The sequence below is a fragment of the Symphalangus syndactylus genome, chromosome 16 (assembly GCF_028878055.3).
Source record: "Symphalangus syndactylus isolate Jambi chromosome 16, NHGRI_mSymSyn1-v2.1_pri, whole genome shotgun sequence".
In the NCBI taxonomy this organism is placed as follows: Eukaryota; Metazoa; Chordata; class Mammalia; order Primates; family Hylobatidae; genus Symphalangus; species Symphalangus syndactylus.
This window is the reverse complement of record NC_072438.2, coordinates 62,069,837-62,094,553: the sequence shown is the minus strand read 5'-3', so window position 1 is coordinate 62,094,553 and position 24,717 is coordinate 62,069,837. Positions and strand designations below refer to the sequence as shown.

Here is a 24,717-nt window from a genome sequence, read left to right as displayed (position 1 = left end):
CAAAATTAGCAATGGGGAAAGGACTCTCTAGTCAGTAAATGGTACTGGGATAAAAGTAAATGTCAGTAAATGGCTAGTCAGTAAGTGATACTGACTAGCCATATGTAGGAGAGTGAAACGGGACCCCTACCTTTCACCATATACAAAAATTAACTCTGGATGGATTAATTATTCAAATCTAATATCTCAAACTGTAAGAATGTAATATTCAAATATTATACCTCAAATGATATACAAACTATAAGATATATCTCAAGCTATATACAAACTATAAGAATGTAATATTCAAATGTAATATCTCAAACTATAAGAATCCTATAAGAAAACCTAGGAAACACCATTCTGGACATCAGCCTTGGAAAAGAATTTATTACTGAGTTCTCAAAAGCAATTTCAACAAAAACAAAAACTGACAAGTTTTTCTGTTTAGAAGCTCTTAGTTTAAGAAAAAGAAGCTAACAACAGAGTAAACAGCCTACAGAATGGGTGAAAATCTTCACAAACTGTGCTTCCAACCAAGATCTAATATCTGGCATCTGTTAGGAACTTAAACAATTGAGCAAACAAAAAACAACCCCATTTAAAAATGGGCAAACAGCATGAACAGACAGTTCTCAAAAGGACGTATAAACAGCTAACAAAAATGAAAAAATGTCTCACATCACTAATCATCAGAGAAATGCAAATCAAAACCACAATAATAGGCTATATCACACCAGTCAGAATAGCTATTATCAAAAAGTCAAAAACAACAGATGCTGGCAAGGCTGCAGAAAAAAAAAAGTGAAGCACTCATACACGGTTACTGGGAATGTAAATTAGTTCAGCCACTGTGAAAAGCAGTTTGGAGATTTCTCAAAGAACTTGAAACAGAGTTACCATTCAACCCAGCAATCCCACTGGGTATATATCCAAAAGAAAGTACATTGTTTCTTTTGGATATTGTTCTACCCAAAAGACACATACACTCAGGTGTTCATTACAACACTGTTCACAATAGCAAAGACATGGAATCAAGCTTGGTGCCCAACAAAGGTGGATTATTGGATTAAAAAATGTGGTACATGTCCACCACGGGATACTACACAGCAATAAAAAAGAATGAAATCATGTCCTTTCCAGCAACATGGATGCAGCTGGAGGCCATTATACTAAGTGAGGTAATACAGAAAACCAAATACTGCATGTTTTTACTTATAAGTGGGAGCTAAACACTGGGTACACATGGATATAAAGGTGGCAACAATAGAAACTGGGGACTAACAGAGTAGGGAGGTAGGGAGCAGAGAGAGGACTAAAAAACTATTAGGTACTATGCTCATTCCCTGGGTGATGGGATCAATCATACCCCAAACCTCAGCATCATGTGATATACCCAGGTAACAAACCTGCACATGTATTCCCTGAATCTAAAATAAAAGTTGAAATTACAATTTTTAAAAGGATGGAAACTAGTCATCAGCGTGTTTTTTAATTTTCCAGGTGACTCTAACATTCAATAATTATTTTAAATAATTATTTCTGTCTATAGACCTTCTGCCAGCTACTAAGTTTCAGGAATTTTGATGGTCTCCTTAAAGAGAACCTGACAACCCCATTTGCAAGTGCTTCAGCTAAGTTTCATTTATAATATTTTCATATTGCCGAGGATCCGGTAGTGTCTTTTTTACAGTGAGTTACAAATTCCTGTTTTTGTGACAGTGACAGGCCAAAATTAATGAGCTGTGATTTTTAAATTGAAAAAGTGACTGTCCAATAGAGACTAAAAAGAAAACTAAAATTATATTTAGTCAGTTTTCATGTTAAGCATGATTTTTTGCTTTGTATGTTTTAGATAGATTTTTTTATTGAGATAAAACCCAAATAGCATAAAATCCACCTTTTTAATCTCAAAGTGGTTTTTGACATATTCACAATGTTGTGCAACAATCACTACTATCTAACTCTAGAACATTTTCATTACTTCATCTTGGAACCCTGTACCCATTAGTAGTCACTCCCAGTTTCCCATTCACCTCATTTCCTGGCAACCACTAATCTACTTTTCTGTCTCTCTGTATTTGACTATTCTTAACATTTCATGTAAATCAAATACTATAATATGTGGCCTTTTATGTCTGACTTCTATCACATAGCAACATGTTTTCAGGGTTCATTCGTGTTGTAGCATGTATCAGTATTTTATTCCTTTTTAAGACAATACTTTATTATAGTATTATACCACATCTTGTTTATCCACTCATCAGTTGATGGACCTTTGGGTTGTTTCTACTTTTCTGTTATTTTAAATAATGCTGTTACGAGCATTCTTGCACGTGTTTTTGTGTGATCATATGTGTTTGCTTCTCTGGGCATATACCTAGGAGCAGAATTGCAGGGTCATATGGTAACTCTGTATTTAACATTTTGAGGAACCCCCAAATTGCTTTCCCCGATAGCTATACCATTTTACATTCTGAACAGAAGTGTGTGAGGGTTGCTATTACTTCATATCCTCTTGCTTTCTATTTTAATTATTTAATTATTTAATTTAATTATCTAAGATGCCCTTTACCCTAACCAACCAGAAAATAAACTTGACTGAATTTAGTGCTAATTGTTTTTGCATAGTCATTCAGTATAATTGTCTTTGACATCTCAAAACACTGCTTATGCAGAATACACTTTTTTAAAACAGTGAAATCATAGCAATTCTATTTCCTAAGTCAGTTCTTCTTCAGGGTAGTAAGTTATAGGTCTTTGAGGTCATGTTCCTGTTTCCATCTTCCAAAAGGCAACATTATTAGAATCTTCTTGCTGTATCTGCCTTGGCATATCCCCCTCTCTATCCAGAGAAAAGATCACTGACAGAATAGTGTCCCCACCTTTCTATCTTAGAGGCCTCATTATGAGTCACTACGCTTTTAAAAGAATTAATGGATAAAGAGCTAGACATCAAGAAGGGAGCAAATTTTAAATAAGATAGAGAAGTATATGATCACTCTTTCTAAGATGATTAAGTGAAATAATTTGAAAGGCAATAAACTAACTGCACCAAGTAAATCTTGTGAAAGCAAAAGGAAAGGGAAGAAGGAAGATTGAGTGTTGAAAACTAGGATAAATTGTATTCAACCACCAGCATTAAGGGAAGTACATACAATACATTTTATGAAGAAAGTGTTCCATGAAAATAAAACAACAAAAAGTAAGTTTGGTGAAGATTTAAATGATAAATGCCAATAGTAGTATATGTTCAATTATCTCCTGACACTGCTATACAAATGAGCTATCTATATAGGCTGTGACCACTTAACTTCACCTGCCAAACCACAGTACTATAAATAAATACTTTTCCCAGACACTACAGAGCTCAGTTGACTTGAGATTCATCTTATGGTAACTGGAAATGTAGACTGTGCCTTTATTTGGGCCAATCTTACAATTTTTTTAATGTACCAGGAATTCATTATTTAAAGTTTACTAGAGTTTAATTTAAAATTATAAAAAAGGAAGAAATTGGCTGGGTGTGGTGGCTCACGCCTGTAATCCCAGCACTTTGGGAGGCCAAGGTGGGCAGATCATGAGGTCAGGAGATCGGGACCCTCCTGGCCAAAATGGTGAAACCCAGTCTCTACTAAAAATACAAAAATTAGCTGGGCATGGTGGCACACGCCTGTAGTCCCAGCTACTCAGGAGGCTGAGGCAGGAGAATCGCTTGAACCTTGGAGGCGGAGGTTGCAGTGAGCCAGGATCACACCACTGCACTCCAACTTGGTGACAGAGCGAGACTCCATATAAAAAAAAAAAGGAAGAAATTAATAGTTCAGGTGAGAACTTGTGAATTTTTATTCTCAACTCTAAGCTAGTAAGTGCTTAAATAAAAGATTTCACAACGAGCTGTACCTTCTTAATTCTACAGAGAATCATGAGGAAAATCAAGTATAAATGTGAATTTCTTATGTTCAGTATTGTCCAAAAGAAAATATTTTATTAAATTTTTTGTCGGTTGCCATCATTATTTAAAGCCTTCCTGCCAGTAGCCTATACTATTTTGAATAGAGTGTTTGCAGTTTCATAACCACTTGATAACACCATAGGTTAAAAAAAAAAAAAAAGTCTACCAGTCTTTTTCAGATGGCCCCTTTGACACTGCATTATTTATAGGGAAGTTCAGTTACTTTTAACAATAAAGACAAGCCAAAAAAAATTACAGATCTCTTTTACCATATTTTGATATACTAGCAGCATCCACTCAGGACAGGACCTTTATTAAAAGGGGGTTTAAGGTACTTTTAATTGGAGGAATTACTGAATTCCTGAAGCTCTTCAAACAAAATAGTACTTGGGATGTGACAAGAGTACTTTGGAGAAGGCTGTTTGGTCCCAAAGCAGAGATTCAAGAGGAGGACTCCAGCTAGCTGGGTAAGGGGTTCCTTCCTCTCAACCTAAGTGTTTATGTAAGCCTGCTGGGGGCCAGGAACTGTGTAAAACTCAGTAAGCTCAGAGTACTTCTCAGCACAGAATCCAGTCCAAAGGAAGCACCCAGCAAAAATTTAGGTTGAATTTTCTTTAAAATAAAATAAAGAAAAAAGTAAAATTAAAAAAAAAATACAATTCAACTACTCAGCCCATTCTGTTCAGGGTAGGTTTGGCTCAGAATGCTGGAAGAGTTGGATAGGCTATTAGTGAGAGAACTCAAAACTCCCCAAACTCCAATTCAGCACTCTTCCTTTAAAATATATTTTTTCTGAAAAGATTATTGCCAATATATCAATAAAGCTTTTTGCTATGACTTCAGAGTGCCCAGGCCACTAGGGAAAAGTATCAAGTAGCATCCTGAATCCACAAATCCTTTGAGAGCCAGCCACACAGTATCTGCGTGAGTCTGGTAATTCTCTACCCTTAAGAGTGTCATCACAGAATTGCAGCATTCTCTTTTCATTGTTTCTCAGGAAAACACAGACAAAGGCTCCGCTTGGATTTTTTTTAATTTTAACACTAATATGTAATAATATAGCAACATCTCCTAGTTATCTAGAACTCAGGCTTCGATAGCTATGACTGTCTAGAATACAACCACAGAAAATCACCTCTGAACAGTGAGGGAAATAGCTGCCACAGTATCACCACCTACTCCAAGCTTGAACCTCTCAACCCGCAACCAACAGGCTGCAAGTAGTTCAGTACAGCTTTGAATGAGGCCCAAGACAAACTCATAAACCTTCTTAAAACATTATGAAATTTTTTTGCAATTTGCTCATCAGCTATCGTTAGTGTTAGTATATTTTTTGTGTTGCTCAAGGCAATTCTCTTCTTCCAGTGTGGCCCAGGAAAGCCAAAAAATTGGACACCTATACTTTGGATGTTTCATCTAGTACCGATATACTTATAATTACATGTTTCAACTAGTACTAATGAACTTATAGTTACAGGATGAAATTCCAAATTAGCAATGTTCATCATTTGCTCTTCCTAGGTAACAACAGTTAACAAATCATAGGTTGACAATCACAACTGATTGTGAGGATGGAAAAATAACAATGAGCATTTATATAATGCTTCCTCTATACCAGGTACTTTTCTAAGAACTTTACGTGGATTAGCTCACTTAATCTTTACAATAACCCTGTGACATACCATTATTATCCCCATTTTACAGGTGAGGAAACTGAAGAAGTTAAGTAATTTGCCCAAGATTACAGATTGTATGTAATGGAGGTAGGATTTGAACTCAGCAGTCTGGCACCAAAATCATCACTCTCAGCCTCTACCCAGTATTATCAAAAGTAATTTCCTGGTAGCTTCTATCAATTGTCATGGCAACTCTCAAGATAAAGAATTATTGTTTTTAATAAATAATGTCATTCCTAGAAATGAGTTATGTGTGAATGCAGTGAGAGAATGAATATCACCATCACAGTGGTGAATCTACTTAGTGTAGGGGTAAAAGGCCAGTCTCTTCCAGCAGCCCTACACATAAGTACACCATAATTCAGTAGGATAATCCCTGATCCCCATGCAGTCATAAAAAACGTTAAATGATGTTTTACAGGTTTCATTAATGATTCAGAGAATCTTAAAATACATCTTAGGAAAAATAATTTCAGGAGTAACTTTCAGTTAGCTAGAAAATACAGTTCTGTTGAGCATCTCATAATCTATGCCAGACAAAGGAAACATTCTTGCCTTTCTTTGAGGGAATTATAGACCAACAATCTTATTAATTTTCAACTTTCGTCGAGGCAAGATTAGCTTCACGCACAATGTTTCTCAAACTGAAAGTAGTGACCTATATTAGTAAATCAATTTATAGGGTTGCAAGCAGCATCATTTATAAATTGAAATCAGAATTCATTGCAGGCAGTAATTTTGAGACATTTTATTTTACATGTGCATGTGTATAAATCATATAAATAAGTATGTGAGAACATTTTAAAACACTTAAAACGTGTTTATATATCTAAAGTTTAAACATGTAAATATATATTTATATTAATAATATAATTAATATGAATTAATAACACATTAATTTATATTAACTTATATCAATTTATATTAACAATATGTAAACAATATGTTAATTAGTAATATATTATACTAATATTAATATATAATATATTATTATAATATATTATATATTAATACATTATATATAATATATTAATGTATCAAATATATTAAAATAATACATTTAATATATTAATAACATACTAACTATATATTATTAATATTTTAAATATATTTTAATATACTTAAATTTATACTTAAAATTTACATATATATAAAAATAATTTTCCTGAAAGTCACTTTCAAAAATTTTGAAAGCCACCAATGCAGTGGTTAAGAATACAATTTTGGGCTGGGCATGGTGGCTCACACCTGTAATCCCAGCACTTTGGGAGGCCGAGGTGGGTGGATCCTGAGGTCAAGAGATTGAGACCATCCTGGCCAACACAGTGAAACATCATCTCTACTAAAAATATGAAAATTAGCTGGGCACGGTGGCACTCACCTGTAGTCCCAGCTACTCGGGAGGCTGAGGCAGGAGAATCACTTGAACCCAGGAAGCGGAGGTTGCAGTGAGCCGAGATCATGGCACTGCATTCCAGCCTGGCAACAGAGCGAGACTCCATCTCAAAAAAAAAAAAAAAAAAAAAAAAAAAAGAATACAAATTCTGAAGCACAGCTGTTGAGTTGGAATCATGGCTGTGCCACTTAATAACCAAGTGACTTTGGGCCAGTTATTTTACTTCTCTGTGCCTCAGTGTCACCTATTCAGTAGTGTGAATAATAGTACCTACCTCATTCTAGTTTTGAGAATAAACACTTTTTATATTACATATAAAATGAGTAGGACAGAGACCCCAAAGAAGCCGTAGTTGCTGTCATATTATTATTCTGTTCCTGCTTAAGAAGGGGACTTGGAAAAATAATGATGATGAATGCAGTCACTTCTTTCACTCATGGAAGAATTACATATTCACGTCTTCTTTGTTCATCAAACCTTTGAAGATCATGCATGTCTCATTCTGTAGCATTGCCTTAACCAAATATAAAGGCTAAATACAAAGGTGTTTTTAAGTAACTGATACATTTAGGCCAGTCACCCAAAGATTTTACCCAAAGCCTATGCAGACACAGTCCAAGAAGTAGACTAGCTCTACTGCAATCACCATCTCTTGTTTATTATTTGTGAAAGGAACATTACAGTTTCACCACCGTTGGCCTGGCCAGCGCGCTTATGCAGTCCCCAGAACATATGAAAGTGATTTCGGCTGACAATAAGTATTTCCTCACTTTGGCTTATGTTCAATAATAGCCATTCTTTATCCAGATCAGGGTGACTGAGCATGCTGTAACCATTCTTCTCTTCTAAAACTGACCCTTGTTTGACTGCATATGCAGATTGCTTAGCAGAACCCATATCCACCATAACGGGCCAAAAGTCATTTGAACCAATGTGCTTTTCTTTTTTTTCTTTCTTTTTTTTTAATTCCATGAAATTTTATTAAGTAAGATAAATTAATTATAAACGTTACAAAACACTTTTTTTTGAGACAGAGTCTCACTGTGTCACCCAGGCTGGGGTGCAGTGATGTGATCTCAGCTCACTGCAACTTCCAACTCCCAGGTTCAAGCGATTCTTGTGCCTCAGGCTCTCTGAGTAGCTGGGATTACAGGTATGCCCCACCAGACCTGGCTAATTTTTGTATTTTTAGTAGAGACGGAGTTTCATTATGTTGGACAGGCTGGCCTCGAACTCCTGGCCTCAGGTAATCCTCCCATCTCAGCCTCCCAAAGTGCTAGAATTACAGGGGTGAGCCACTGCTCCCAGCCCCAAACATGATTTTTTGATGGAATGCTTAATGTCTTTCTATTATTATTATTATTATTATTATTATTATTATTATTATACTTTGTTCTGGGGTGCATGTGCACAACGTGCAGGTTTGTTACATAGGCATACATGTGCCATGTTGGTTTGCTGCACCCACTAAAAATTAATTCAAGATGGATTAAAGACTTAAATGTTAGGCCTAAAACCATAAAAACCCTAGAAGAAAACCTAGGCAATACCGTTCAGGTAATAGGCATGGGCAAAGACTTAATGACTAAAACACCAAAAGCAATGGCAACAAAAGCCAAAATTGGCAAATGGGATCTAATTAAACTAAAGAGATTCTGCACAGCAAAAGAAACTACCAGCAGAGTGAACAGGCAACCTACAGAATGGGAGAAAATTTTTGCAATCCACCCATCTGACAAAGGGCTAATATCCAGAATCTACAATGAACTTCAATAAATTTACAAGAAAAAAAACAACCCCATCAAAAAGTGGGCAAAGGATATGAACAGACACTTCTCAAAAGAAGACATTTATGCAGCCAACAGACACATGAAAAAATGCTCATCATCACTGGTCATCAGAGAAATGCAAATCAAAGCCACAATGAGATACTATTTCACACCAGTTAGAATGGCGATCATTAAAAGTCAGGAAACAACAGGTGCTGGAGAGGATGTGGAAAAATGGGAACGCTTTTACACTGTTGGTGGGAGTGTAAATTAGTTCAACCATTGTGGAAGACAGTGTGGTGATTCCTCAAGGATCTAGAACTAGAACTACCATTTGACCCAGCAATCCCATTACTGGGTATATACCCAAAGGTTTATAAATCATACTGCTATAAAGACACATGCGGCCGGGCATGGTGGCTCATGCCTGTAATCCCAGCACTTTGGGAGGCCAAGGCAGGCAGATCACGAGGTCAGGATATCAAGACCATCCTGGCTAACACGGTGAAACCCTGTCTCTGCTAAAAATACAAAAAATTAGACGGGCACAGTGGTGGGCGCCTGTAGTCCCAGCTACTTGGGAGGCTGAGGCAGGAGAATGGCATGAACCCAGGAGGCGGAGCTTGCAGTGAGCCAAGATAGCGCCACTGCAGTCCAGCCTGGGCAAAAGGGCAAGACTCCGTCTCAAAAAAAAAAAAAAAGACATATGCACACGTATGTTTACTGGGACACTATTCACAATAGCAAAGACTTGGAACCAACCCAAATGTCCATCAATGATAGACTGGATAAAGAAAATGTGGCACATATACACCATGGAATACTATGCAGCCATAAAAAATGATGAGTTCACGTCCTTTGCAGGGACATGGATGAAGCTGGAAACCATCATTCTCAGCAAGCGATCACAAGAGCAGAAAACCAAACACTGCATGTGTGTTCCAACTTAACTCATTGTTCCTAGTGATAATTCACTTAGGGACAAAGTTAGGCTCTCTTGTTAATTGCAACATTCCTTTCAGAGGTGCTATAAATGGATGTTGAACTATACTGTTTTTAGATTTAATCTTTAAAAATCATAAGAAAGCAAGCAATATTACTAGTTCAGAAATAATTTTCTGTTCCTGGCTAATCAGAGAAGACCTAAGAGTCTATAGTAGTTATTTGTTGTCTTCATAGTAAAAGTAAGATTCTAATAGGATTTTTAGACATAGTGAGAAAGGTGTTCATTTTAAGATTATGGTAGTTCCTCTCAGATTTAGAAAGCCTTAAGATGACACTAAGGAGTTGGACTTTAGGAATGCTGAGTGTCTTCAGCCACAGTGGCACAATGGTACTAGATGGGACAGGATGTGATTAAGGAGAAACTAAACGGCCAGCCACAATATAGTTCTTCTTGCCTCCAAAAAGGAGTTACCCACTTTCTCACACTCACTGTGATACATTCCATTTGCTAAGAAAAGTGGCTTGTGTCATTCTTGAGCACTACTTTTAAGTTCTGATATATTAGATTCATTTACTCTGTATTAACAGCATTCAAATACTTAGTAAAGTTAATATACCTCTCACACTTTTTCCAAATTAACCCACCAGCTGTGTCCTGTGCTTCAAGCTATCTTATAAGACTGCAATCAAAGTGTCAGCCAGGGCTGTGGTCTCATCTGAAGGCTGGATAGGGAAAGATTGGCTCCCATGCTTACTTACATGGTTGTTGGCAGGATTCAGTTCCTCAAGATTTTTTTTTGTTTTTTGTTTGTTTGTTTGTTTGTTTGTTTTTTTGAGACGGAGTCTCGCTCCATCACCAGAATGGAATGCAGTGGCGCAATCTCGGCTCACTGCAACCTCCGCTTCCCAGGTTCAAGCAATTCTCCTGCCTCAGCCTCCCAAGTAGCTGGGATTACAGGTGTGTGCCACCACACCCAGCTAATTTTTCCATTTTTAGTAGAGACGGGGTTTCACCATGTTGGTCAGGCTGGTCTCGATCTCGCGACCTCTTGATCCACCCGCCTCAGCCTCCCAAAGTGCTGGGATTACAGGCATGAGTCACTGCACCCGGCCAGTTCCTCAAGGGTTTTTATACCGAGGGCCTCTGCTTCTTGCTGAGTGTTGGCCAGAGGCCACGCTTAGTTCTTTGCTGTATGGTGCTCACCACACAGCAACTTCATCAAAACCAGCAAAAGGGTGAGTCTGCTAGTTAAAAAGAAGTCTCAATCTTTTGTAACCTAATCATAGAACTGACATCCACTCCATGCTGCCATATTCTTTTGATTAGAAGCAAGTTACTCAAGGGAAGGAAATACATAAGGCTGTGAATGAGAGAAGACAGGAATCACTGGAGGCCACTTTAGGGGCTGTCTGCCACAGCACTTAACAGCACACACCCAGCCATAAAATTTAAAAAAGCAGGAAAGAGAGAAGGAGGGTGCAGGGTAAAATAAAGAACAGAGGAAGGTGGAAGGGAAGAAAGGAAGGGAAAGAAAGACATTTAAAAAGACAAGAACAAAACAGCTCTGCTGCACTACATCTGTATCAGAGTTCCATGTGCAGACACACACTTCATCACATTAGCACCACACCCATAAATTTCCTATTTATTATTTACAATGAGAAGATAATAAGGACTTTCTTTGCATCTGGAGTTAAAAGGAAACAATAAATCTAAGAATACTAAATTTAAGTAAGCAAAATATGTTTCAAATTAGTTTTTTTCTTTTTAAGTTTTTTTTTTTGGTTTCAGCTGACAGTTATTTCTTTCTGTTTCAAGTTTTGAAGTTGAGTTTATTATTCTTGCTATTATGTAACAGGCATATTTTACAGAGAATATAGGAACCTGATTGACATTCGTATTTGGTGTTCTATTGTTGTTTCAACTCAAATGCCAAAATTATGTGGTTTTTTGTTTTGTTTTGTTTTGTTTGAGACAGAGTCTGGCTCTGTCGCCCAGGCTGGAGTGCAGTGGCGCAATCTCCGCTCACTGCAAGCTCTGCCTCCTGGGTTCACGCCATTCTCCTGCCTTAGCCTCCCGAGTAGCTGGGACTACAGGCGCCCGCCACTACGCCCGGCTAATTTTTTGTATTTTTAGTGGAGACGGGGTTTCACCGTGTTAGCCAGGATGGTCTCGATCTCCTGACCTCGTGATCCACCCGCCTCGGCCTCCCAAAGTGCTAGGATTACAGGCGTGAGCCACCACGCCCAGCCAAAATTATGTTTTTGTTGTGTACGTTATTGTTCATAATTATATATGCCTCTTAATTGTAAAAGTGAAGCTGTAAAATTGTAAAATACTTTGTATCTCATCTATTCCAGGCATTCTACTAAGGAAATCAAGACCAAATAGCTTGGGAAGGTCGACGTTAAATAGTGTCAGAGCCAGAACTAGAGTACGCATCTCTCAATTTCTAATCTAGTGCATTTCCTTTTCTTATTTCTATGCAAATGAACAGTTAGAATGTGAAATAGTCTCCTCGGATATACCAGCATTAAAACAGTTGTGGTTTAAATATTTAGTTTTAATAATTACTAACTTTGTAGAAGGACCTAAAATAGTGTTTGTTTTCAGTGCTTCAACTAATAGTAAAAAGGAATATTTTCAGTACTTTACTGTATGAGAGGTGCTTGCCTAACAAAATACACATCTTTTTCACTGTACTCATTTGTAACATATAATGTGGGCTCCTACACCTCAGTGTTCTGAGAGGGGTTGGTAAACACTGACCACATAGAAACAGCTGTCCATCTGCCCCCGGTACCAAGGCACATCCCATCCATGCCCTAAAACTCTTGTGAATTTCTCCATTCATACAGGAAAATGAGTATTTCTTACAACAATATGACCGTGGAATTTGATTACAAAAACACTCCTGCTATCCCCAACATGTGCTCCCAGGGCTAAAGACATATCTGCAACTCAGGATTTTCTGAAGATTCACTTGTTTGTACTATTGAGGGCAACAATTGTTCTCAAACAAGGATGCAGTTCCTTTCTTCTTACCCTGCTTATTTTTCTTTTTATTACTATTATTATACTTTAAGTTCTGGGGTACATATGCAGAGCGTGCATGTTTGTTACATAGGTATACATGTGCCATGGTGGTTTCCTACACCCACCAACCCGTCATCTACATTAGGTATTTCTCCTAATGTTATCCCTCCCCCAGCCCCACAGCCCCCATCAGGCCCCAGTGTGTAAAGTTCCCCTCCCTGTGTACGTGTGTTCTCATTGTTCAACTCCCACTTATAAGTGAGAACATGTTCTTGTGTTAGTTTGCTGAAAATGATGGTTTGCAGCTTCATCCATGTCCATGCAAAGAACATGAACTCATCCTTTTTTATGGCTGAGTAGTATTCTATGGTGTATATATGCAACATTTTCTTTAACCAGTCTATCATTGATGGGCATTTGGGTTGGTTCCAAGTCTTTGCTGTTGTGAACAGTGCTGCAATAAACATACATCTGCATGTGTCTTTATAGTAGAATGATTTATAATCCTTTGGGTATATACCCAGTAATGGGATGGCTGGGTCAAATGGTATTTCTAGTTCTAGATCCTTGAGGAATCACCACACTGACTTCCACAATGGTTGAACTAATTTACACTCCCAACAACAGTGTAAAAGTGTTCCTATTTTTCCACATCCTCTCCAGCATCTGTTGTTTCCTGACTTTTTAACAACCACCATTCTAACTGGTGTGAAATGGTATCTCATTGTGGTTTTGATTTGCATTTCTCTGATGACCAGTGATGATGAGCATTTTTTCATGTGTCTGTTGCCTGCATAAATGTCTTCTTCTGAGAAGTGTCTGTTCATATCCTTTGCCCACTTTTTGATGGGGTTTTTTTTTTCTTGTAAATTTATTGAAGTTCTTTGTAGATTCTGGATATTAGCCCTTTGTCAGATGAATAGATTGCAAAAATGTTCCCCCATTCTGTAGGTTGCCTGTTCACTCTGATGGTAGTTTCTTTTGCTGTGCAGAAGCTCTTTAGTTTAATTAGATCCCATTTGCCAGTTTTGGCTTTTGTTGCCTTTGCTTTTTGTGTCTTAGTCATGAAGTCTTTGCACATGCCTATTTCCTGAATGGTATTGCCTAGATTTTCTTCTAGGGTTTTTATGGTTTTAGGTCTTAACCTTTAAGTCTTTAATCTATCTTGAGTTAATTTTTGTATAAGATGAAAGGAAGGGATCCAGTTTCAGCTTTCTGCATATGGCTAGCCAGTTTTCCCAACACCATTTATTAAACAGGGAATCCTTTCCGCATTGCTTGTTTTGGTCAGGTTTGTCAAAGACCAGATGGTTGTGGATGTGTGGTGTTATTTCAGGCCTCTGTTCTGTTCCATTGGTCTATATATCTTATTTGATGCCAGTACCATGCTGTCTTTGCTACTGTAGCCTTGTAGTATAGTTTGAAGTCAGAGACACAACAAAAAAAGAGAATTTTAGACCAATATCCTTGATGAACATTGATGCAAAAATCCTCAATAAAATACTGGCAAACTGAATCCAGCAGCACATCAAAAAGCTTATCCACCATGATCAAGTTGGCTTCATCCCTGGGATGCAAAGCTGGTTCAACATACTCAAATCAATAAATGTAATCCAGCATATAAACAGAATCAAAGACAAAAACCACATGATTATCTCAATAGATGCAGAAAAGGCCTTTGACAAAATTCAACAACGCTTCATGCTAAAAACTCTCAATAAATTAGGTATTGATGGGACGTATCTCAAAATAATAAGAGCTATCTAAGACAAACCCACAGCCAAAATCATACTGAATGGGCAAAAACTGGAGGCATTCCCTTTGAAAACCGGCATAAGACAAGGATGCCCTCTCTCACCATTCCTTTTCAACATACTATTCAAAACTCTGGCCAGGGCAGTCAGGCAAGAGAAAGAAATAAAGGGTATTCAATTAGGAAAAGAGGAAATCCAATTGTCTCTGTTTGCAGATGACATGATTGTATATTTAGAAAACCCCATCGTCTCAGCCCAAAATCTCCTTAAGCTGATAAGCAACTTCAGCAAAGTCTCAGGATACAAAATCAATGTGCAAAAATCACAAGCATTCCTATACACCAATAACAGACAGAGAGCCAAATCACGAGCAAACTCCCATTCACAATTGCTACCAAGAGAATAAAATACCTAGGAATACAACTTAGAAAGGATGTGAAGGTCCTCTTCAAGGAGAACTACAAACCACTGCTCAAGGGAATAAGAGAGGACACAAACAAATGGAAAAACATCCTCATGGGTAGGAAGAATCAATATCATGAAAATGGCCATACTGCCCTAAGTAATTTATAGATTCAATGCTATCCCCATCAAACTACCATTGACTTTCTTCACAGAATTGGAAAAAAACTACTTTAGATGTCATATGGAACCAAAAATGAGCCTGCATAGCCAAGACAATCCTAAGCAAAAAGAACACAGCTGAAGGCATCACGCTACCTGGCCCAGCTTATTTTTCTACATAGGATCCCCACATCCCTGCCTTTGCTAGAATGGAAACTAGACAAGGACCAACTTTTATCAACTTGTTCATTTCTCTATTCCTAGAACACAGCCTGGTACAAAATTTGCGTTTAATAATGTTTGTTGAATGAATTTGAATGATGGATTTGTTTAGAAGGTTTATAATATCCAATCCCTTGTGAGTTTGTTGCCAGAGGAAAAAAGAAGCGTGTTTTTGGTTCATAACATCAGGTATGTAACCTGGAATTTGGAATCATCAGTTTTTATGCATTTGCTTCATATTATTTATTTTTAAGTGATCTTTCAAAGTATTGACAAAGATACTTTAAGACTGACAGCCTCCCTGATAACCCAGGAATGAGGGTTTTAGATTAAGTTTACAATCTGATTGAAGGCTAATCATATAAGGAGAAAAAAATAAGAAAACGAAGAGAAATTTGAAAAGAAATCTCCAAAATGACCATGGACATCAGAACACTGAGAATTCATATACAAAAATGTGCTTTGCCTCATACCTGTCGGTCACACATCTATAGCGGCAGATTTCATAGATGCAGAGGAATTTTGGCTAAAATCCTAACACATAAGAGGCATTCTGCACTTACTTCTCCAGTTAGAATTAACACACGTGTATTTATAAGTTGTTTAGAGTGGGCATCTATTTAATGAGTTTACTGGCTGAATCTTTTAAAAGAATGCAAACGTTAAGTGCCTTTTATCAAAAATCAATGAAAAGATAAAAGGCCCTGTAGTGCATGCTGTGGTTCCCACACTACATCCCCCACATCCACCTGATGTCATCACAACCATCTATGGTATCCATTTGCCACTATGCACCCTGCCAGGCACACTCAGGTGCTTGCCTCGACGAAGACCCTCAGCTCACGTGCAGGTACAGCCTAGAAGTGCATGGGAGTGAACATCTCTGAGGCACCCTTCAACCAGTGAGTACTGGGAGTGGTAGATAAATGTCCTAGCCTCTCATCTTTCTACACAACAATAGTGGTGCATATTCTACACAGCTTCTTCAAGGAGCCTCAGTGGGATTGGGCCCCATTAGCCACTGTGATAACCAGCTCAGTAACACACACATATTAGTTGTTCTCCCTTTCCTTCCCACCCTCCCCATTCCATGACTGCTAGATCCGGAAGTCACCTTCCAGATGAACTACCTATATCCAAATCCTAATCTCTAGCTCTGGTTTCTTAAACAGGTCCTACGAAATGCTTGAAATAAAAGGCAAAATGGTTTGTGTCTAGAATCAAAGGCTGACAATGGCAAGCAACAGGCTCTAAAACTATGACCCAGGAAAAATGCTTTTCTAGAAGACATCGGCATTACCTCCTAGACACGGAATATGCTGGCTTCATCTCAGTAGTTTCTTCACACACTTTAAATACGTGTCTCATTAGAATCACATATGACCCACCTGATTTCATGCCTTGCCTTTTCTTTTTATTCTGCAGATTCTTCTAAGGAGCCTAAATTCACCAAGTGCCGTTCACCTGAGCGAGAGACTTTTTCATGCCACTGGACAGATGCGGTTCTTCATGGTTCAAAGAGCCTAGGACCCATACAGCTGTTCTATACCAGAAGGTGCCGCCATCATGCCTTTCTGATTTTCCTCTCCATGGATGTACCTACTAAAGTACACTGAGTCACATGTAGTGTGGGAATGGAAGTGATATGTTGTGATTTATGTAATCAATGAATATTCATTCACTCATTTATTGAAAAAAATATTAATCAAGCCCATCCTACGTGCTGAGTACTATTTTAGGCCCTGGAGATATAGCAGTGATTACAAAAGACAAAATCCCTGGTCTCATGGAGATTTCCTTCCAATGCAGGGAGACAGGCAATAAAAATTGAATAAAATGTCAGCTAGCAATGTAGGTTATTAAGAAAAATAAAGCCAGAAAGCAGCATATCAGCAGTGTGTGGGAGTTTGTGTATGTGCATGAGAATGTGTGAGAGTGTGTCAAAGTGTGAGTGAGAGCATGTATGGATACACGTGGGCATGTGCATGTGGATGAGAGTGTGTGTAACAGAGGCTTGAATGATATTGAAATGCATGGTCCTAGGAGGCCTCTCTATTGTGGTGTCTTAGACCAGAGACATAAGTGAAATGGGACAGGCCACATGAATATCTGGGGGAAAGGCTATCCAGGCAGAGGAAATTGCAAGTACAAAGTCCCTGTGGCAGTCTTGGCATAATTGAGGGATGAAAAAGGCCAGCACTGAAGGCACAAGATTGAAAGCGAGGAGAGTGATATGGGAAGGGATCAGAGAGTTACTTAGGGACTGACTATGCCAAACCTCATAGGCAAGGGCAAGGCTTTGAATTTTACTTTATTTGTGGTGGAAAGCTATAGGTGTTTTTGAAAAGATGTATGTTTGAAAAGATGTAGCTTGTTTTCTAACCAGATAATACACTCCTTCTCTTAAATATATTCAGGAAAAGACTGTAGTACTTTTTCATTTTTACCAGTGACCCTCTAAAATAACAGAGGAAGGGTGAAACAAAGACCTCTCAATATAGGTACCACCCAAGTTGTTTATTTCTTCCCCTTCACCTGGCATTATTTTCGTTTTTGTTTACTCTCACTCTGTATCATTTTCCCTTTTTTACATTTTAGGCTTAAACACTTCATTATCTCCTCTCTTCCACCCAACCCCCAGAGGAGGCCTAAGCCAAGATGCAGGGTTAGTGAGGACCCTTTGTCCTTGGCTCAAGGTGTTCGTTAGTCAGAGGATGACGTTGTCTATCCAACCGAAGAGCTGGAAAAGGGAAGGAAGATGCAGCCAGCAGTTAAGGGTATGAGCTCAGGGCTAACAAACCTGCACTTCAGTGTAGTTCTGCATTTTCTCACCAAGGAATACTCAGGAAATTAGCCAGTTTGTGTACAACTCAGCCTCCTCATTTGCAGAAAGGAGATAACGGACTTGCCTCATGGCTTCTTGTGAGGATCGTGTGAGATAACCCATGAAAAATACTTGGCAGAGTACTTGACACATAATAAGTACTCACTAAATGGTAGCTGGTATTCTTATTATCGGTAGTATAGTGATAATTTAAAAATAATTATGATATAGAAATCCAGTTCCCAGACTATAAAATGACTATAAATGGTATAAGACCATTTATACCAATAAATTGTTATATTATTGTAATTATTGGTATAAGAGCATTTTAATGCAGAGCTGCTGCTTAATTTGCAGATAAAAAAATACTTGGAGTTAGCAACCAAGCGGATCTTCCCCACCTTTCAGTGTAAGAGAGGTCTCTTGGATGAAGTGAAGTGAAGATGAAATGTTTGGGCACCAAGTATACTATATTTTTCCTTAAGGCTGACACCACAGAGAGGTTGGGGCCAGTAAACAGAGTTGATTTCTATAAATACATTCAGACATGAAGTTAGTATGTTTGATGACACTTTTGAAATGTGTGGAATCATTAAGTTATTTGTGCAGGCACAATTAGCCAAACTGTAAAGAAAAGTAGCAGAATAACCTCTTAAGCTGGGCCCACTTTATGAACATAATTTTTTGCTACCCCAATATTTACCAAATTTGATGAGCAAGAAGAGAAATCCAAAGGAATGAAGCCTTGATAAATATATATCCCTTGCCCTCATCAATCAGGGTCACATAACTCTGTCCACAGGCATCTTATGCACACCCCAGTCATTTCAGCATCCCTGGTTCAAATCCAGGATCTACACTACCAAGGATGCTGCTGAAAGTGTGACTGGGTAAAGGGAAACTTTCAGACATATTGAGAAAGATGTCTTAGATTTTGCCCTGGTAGTGTTTGGAATCCCAGGAGGGTAAGTACAGCTTCATGATTAAGTCCCAACCCAAACTTACAAAATTAGATATTTGTGTTTTTTCTATAAAATATAACTATTTGGAATATCTTAGCCAAACTACTATGAGCCCACAGCCCAGTTTATCCAAGAAGGGTAAAACTGAGGGATTAGGAGTATCAGGACTGGGCTGGACTGATTAGTGTACAGATATATTTGACGTCTCATTGCCCACTTCACAAAGAAGACAATACAAATGCACTTTCTGACTTTTGTCACTGTTTCTTAGAGCTCAGTTGCCAGGCAACTCCTGAAACTATAGAAACATGCTTCGCATCCCTGACACATAAATAAAACTGTGAGATGATTTTATCCAAAGCCAGAGTCAGTGGGCGGTGCAGTTGTTTCAGTTTGCTGGCCTGGCCTGAGTATCTAAAGCACAACAGAAAGTGAGCATGTCAGGCTGTCAACAGGACAGTTCAGGCACAGCCCTACAGGCAGTTGTGTGTTTTGCCTGGCTCTGCTCCTTGCCAGGTAGCTGGCAGAAGAGGCAGCCTCCACATGTTAGAGCAGCTGATTCAAAACAGTGTCTGCCATCCTGTGATGGCGATACTGCCAAATTCAGCCTCTGAGCTTGCAGGGGATTCAGGATGAATGCACATTACAGGCATGGTAAAAAGAGGCTCTGGGAAGCATGTTCGAGCTGCTCTGCTCTCTGCTCCTTGCATGGAAATGCTGTGTTTTTAAAGGAAGTGGGCATGTGAACACTCAGTCCTTAAGGCTATATCCCCCACCTCTTCCATACCCATTCAACCCCACTTCAAAAATTACCCTGGTCTTAAGAGAAATTTCATTTTCTATACAAGGTTATGTGGAAAATCAGTAGGGAGAAAGGGCATTATTACTTTGATTTTTTTCAACAAAAGTATTAAATTTAAAGCCAAAAACGTGCGCTTTCTGTCATGAAAACAGCTGCCCTTAAAAACGTAAATGATGTTTTATTTTTATTATTTTTTTCCAGTTGGTTGTCTTTAGATGAAAAACATTTCTTCTGCTGTTTATTCTTATTTTTAATGATAGTCTCTTTCTATGGTTCTCACCCCTTCCATTTCACAAGATAGTCTGGGAGCAAACCTAAAGCACTTAACTTTTGGGAGTAAGAGCAGAGGGGAGCTTCCATATATTGATTTTGGTCATCTGTAGAGACATTCAACCCAGAGAAGGCAAGTGACACGGTATCTGTTTTATGAGCTAATTTGGGTTCTTGTCTACATTTAATAGTTTAAAATATAAGTTATAAATATTTATTTAAAATGAAATTCAACATTGGTTCATGAAGAAAGAGGTTGGAAGTAGTGTTTTGAACTAGCTGTTTCTGATCCATCATGCTTAAAATAAATGCTTTGTTTGTCCTGTGGAGTTCATGGATTTGGGATAATCTAAACAGGGTTTTTTAAACAGTCCTCATGGGGATCAAGGTACTGACATGCACTGTTGAGAAATTCTGTGAATCAGGAAAGTGCTAATCTTTTAGAAATCCAGACCTGTTAAACACTATCAACATCTTTGGAACATCTTAATACTTTGAGTTTTCTAACTTTTATACTATCACTTATGCTAAGTACATTTGATATCCCTTCTATCACGTGAAAGCCTCATTTTCTGGGCAATCTTCTTACAACTACTCCTTTAATGCACTCTTACTTAGCTTGAAAGTAAATATCAAATTAAGTATACTATAGTTCAATGAACCACCCACCTATTCCTGATTTTTTTAACATTTTTCTTCTGACTCTACATACACACATACTTACACACACACACACACACACACACACAAACACACCTTATCTTTTCTTCTGCCTTTTGCCCATTTACTTTTTGCAGCAGAGATGAATCTCTCATTCAAGCATATGCAACTTTTTTTTTTTTTTTGAGATGGAATCTTGCTTTGTTGCCCAGGCTGGAGTGCAGTGGCGCAATCTTGGCTTACTGCAAACTTTGCCTCCTGGGTTCAAGCAATTCTCCTGCCTCAGCCTACCTACCGAATAGCTGAGATTACAGAAGCATGCCATCATGCCCAGCTAATTTTTGTATTTTTAGTACAGATGGGGTTTTACCATGTTAGCCAGGCTGGTCTCAAGCTCCTAACCTCGTGATCCGCCTGCCTCAGCCTCCCAAAGTGCTGGGATTACAGGCATGAACTACCGTACCCAGCCAGCATATGTAACTTTTAAGAGTCTCAACCAAAGCAGCAATTCACTGTCTCAGACCCTGGAGTCTCTGCCATTTAAATGCCAATTTCCTTCCAACAGCTGAAGAGCAGCTGTCTCAAGGAGCCTCTGATACTATACAAGTTTTCTCCTAGTGCCAAGCAGACCAGCCTGAGAAACAGCTATAAGAAGGAAATAGGTGTCTTCTCCCAGCTTTGCATCCTTTCCTTCCAGGCCCTGCCTTCCCTACAGCCTGCATTGTCCTCATTGTCCACTGCTGCCCAGCACCCATCCCACAGAGGGATGGTCCCAAACCTCCACAGTCTGGCCTGTGAGCCACAGGCGCCTCTGCCTGCACAGGCCCATTCCTACCTCATCTTCCACGACCACAGATTACGTGTATTTATGTCCCTTTGACTTATATATTGTCTTCTCAATTAATAGGCTAGTGAATAAGAGGGAGATGATGAACTACCTCACCAAAGTAGCAATTCTAATTTAAGAAAATTTTCCTGTCATTCCATTCCTTTTACTTCCCTTACCACACTCATGCCCATACTTCCTTACCTCAATCCCTTTGACCTCTCTGTTTCTTCCCTTCCTTGTCGTATTGCCATCTATTAAACTTTTACTCATCCTTCAAGAATGCTAAAAACCTACCTCCACCTTGAAGCCTTCCATGAAGAGCCAGGGCAATCATTCCCTCTTCTGAACTTTTAAGGACCCTAGAGAGCACTACTAATGAGCACTTACCCACATTGCTTTGTAATACTGTGTTTTACTCTTTCCTTCTGAGGCAGGAGGAATTCCTTAGACATCTATGAATCCCCCATAGGGTCTGTCATTATGTTTTAGACATAACCAATTCTCATTAAATATCAATAGAATGAATATAAGAGGTCCAAAAAACTACTCAGATGGGGATTTGAGTCTTATTTTAGCCTGAAATTAGGGGACCACATCTTACTTATCTTTATATCTGCACGGCGTTGGTGCTGGATGTAATGCATCACTCTGCCTGGAGCACACATCAACTTGTCTCCTCAGTTTCTTTCACCATAGGCTGGTGAAACAGCCAGGTCTAAACCTTCACTGTTCTCTGGGAATCTCTAGTTTGGGGGTGATTCTCTGTACTGTTTTAATGAACATTTTTAAAATGTCCCTAAGTCTCAGAACCTTCATCTATAGAACGGGCATAATAAAGTACCTACCATAGGAATCAATTTATGAGCAGGCATAGCATATGCATTCAATAAACGGAAGCTTTTACTGTAGGCAGAAGCACCAAACGGCCTCATAGCAGTCTTCAGACACTGATGATATTGTCCACCGATGTGATATGTCACAGAAATGGTGTTGCTAAAATACCTCTTCACAAAATACTTGTGTTCCAATTTATTGAATCAGACTATCAAGCATCTTACTTGGACTTAAGCTACAACATGATTTTTGGAACAATTAATCTTTTTTTAACCCTCTATTTTAGGAACACTCAAGAATGGACTCAAGAATGGAAAGAATGCCCTGATTATGTTTCTGCTGGGGAAAACAGCTGTTACTTTAATTCATCATTTACCTCCATCTGGATACCTTATTGTATCAAGCTAACTAGCAATGGTGGTACAATGGATGAAAAGTGTTTCTCTGTTGACGAAATAGGTAAATCACAGGTTTTTGTTTCATTTGACATAGTTTTAGACTAAATAAATGGGGAAGCCTGCAAGGTCCAAGTATAATCAAGTAGGAAGACTTCGTAACAGCGTTCTATAGATACATGGAGATCTGTTTTACAGGAGATGGGATCAGCTGGTGAACAAGAGGAAAAGGGCAGGGGGAACTTAAGTTGACTTTAACATAAAGCAGCCTGGCAGTAAATGTTGTGAAGAAAAGAGTAGGAACCTTGTAGAGTCTTTTCCTTTAGGAAATCTTTGAAGCTGTGTTGTGTTCTTATGTTCCACTGCAAAGGGTGAACTTAATATATTCTTAGGATTTCTTACTTCCTAATTATTTGATAGGATGCTTATACTCAGATTCACTGAAATATGTTGGCCTTTGACCTCTACCATTGCTATAATCAAAGGCTAGATTTTCTTTATCACAAAGCATAATCATTCTGGAATTTTACATTTACAAAACAGCCACGGTCACTTTAAAGACATGTTTATTAGATCTCAGAACAAATGCTGGAGACAATCAGCTCAGTGAATGAAGCGAAAGATCCAAACAGAGGATCCTTTGCCCATCATATGGACACAAGGTGGAAACAAAACAAATAAAACAAACAACTGTAATTAGAATATTCATGTTTATACCTTAATAGTATAACTAGCAAAATAGAAAGAATCAAAGAAGGACTTTGAGTAGCTGAAACTGGTGCCTCAAAATCTATCCACAAAAGCTCATTTGTTGATTATAGGAATTCCTCGTTGCTTCTCCCAAATGCGTTGTTCTTTTTATGTGGTTTTCTAGGCATAAGCTGACTGGAAGACATAGGAGTATGTGGCTAGAAATTACAGTAGAAACAAATAAAATCTAATAGGCTGACTTTAAGGGAGACGATTAAGAGAACTGTATCAAGCAGTAAAGATAACCCAATTGCTTTGCAAAGACAATTTAGTATGTGTCCTAACATCAGTGGGTACAGCTGTTGAGGTGAAACTAAATGGGATAGCAGAATGGGACAGTAGCAAGAATACTGGGTTAAAACCCATGTTCTAGCCCTGTTCTCTGCCAATAGCCAGTCCTACTCATTTACCTGGCTGACGTGTGCCTGTCATGTGTCAGGCACTGTTCTGGTGGTGGTGGTTATAGAATAAGTACAATACAGTCGAAGAGGGAAGTCAGGCATGTTCACAAATAATTGCAGTGAAGTGTGATAGGTGTTAGCCTGGAAATACATGGAATGCAGAGCTGCAAAGGTGGTGGCCAAAGGCGTGAATGACTGACAGGCCTGAGGGATGAGGAAGGGCTGCACAGAGATGGTGACAGTTTAGTTACCTCTGAACTGGAATTGGACTCTCCCTATTTTTAAAAAAGTGGTGACCCACAGTGATCAAAAGCATGAGTGAGTATTGTCAGGTACCACAGTGGACTTGCCTTTCAGTAACTACCAAGTTCCAGCGGTAACAAATAGCATATGCTCAGGGACTCAGGAGCAGTTAGGAAGCCCTCCTAGTCAGCTGGAGAAATCATCAGTAGTTGTTTTTGCCCCAAAAAGGAATTTGGACTTTAACTGTCATGAGGTACCTTTGAGGATGTTTAAATAGGGAAATTACTTGAGGATAGTAATAGCTAACAGTCACAAAAGACTTACCATGTGTCAGATATAAAAACCATCTTTTGCAATAGCACTTTACAGATAATGAAACTGAGGCACAGAGCAGTTAAAGGACTAGTTCAAGAGCTAGTAGGCGGAGCTGGGATTTGAACCTCCAGCCTC

General features: G+C 38.5%; 1 protein-coding gene across 5 annotated transcripts in view; it reads left to right on the top strand.

The window, feature by feature from the left end:
- Positions 1 to 24,717, top strand: part of GHR (growth hormone receptor) — a 313,780-nt gene that overhangs the window by 262,129 nt on the left and 26,934 nt on the right. For all 5 annotated transcript variants that reach the window (XM_055245826.2, XM_063619527.1, XM_063619526.1 and 2 more), the window contains 2 exons: positions 16,723 to 16,852; positions 22,765 to 22,937. In XM_055245826.2, the coding sequence (XP_055101801.1) occupies positions 16,723 to 16,852; positions 22,765 to 22,937 (303 nt within the window). The remainder of the gene's footprint in view (positions 1 to 16,722; positions 16,853 to 22,764; positions 22,938 to 24,717) is intronic.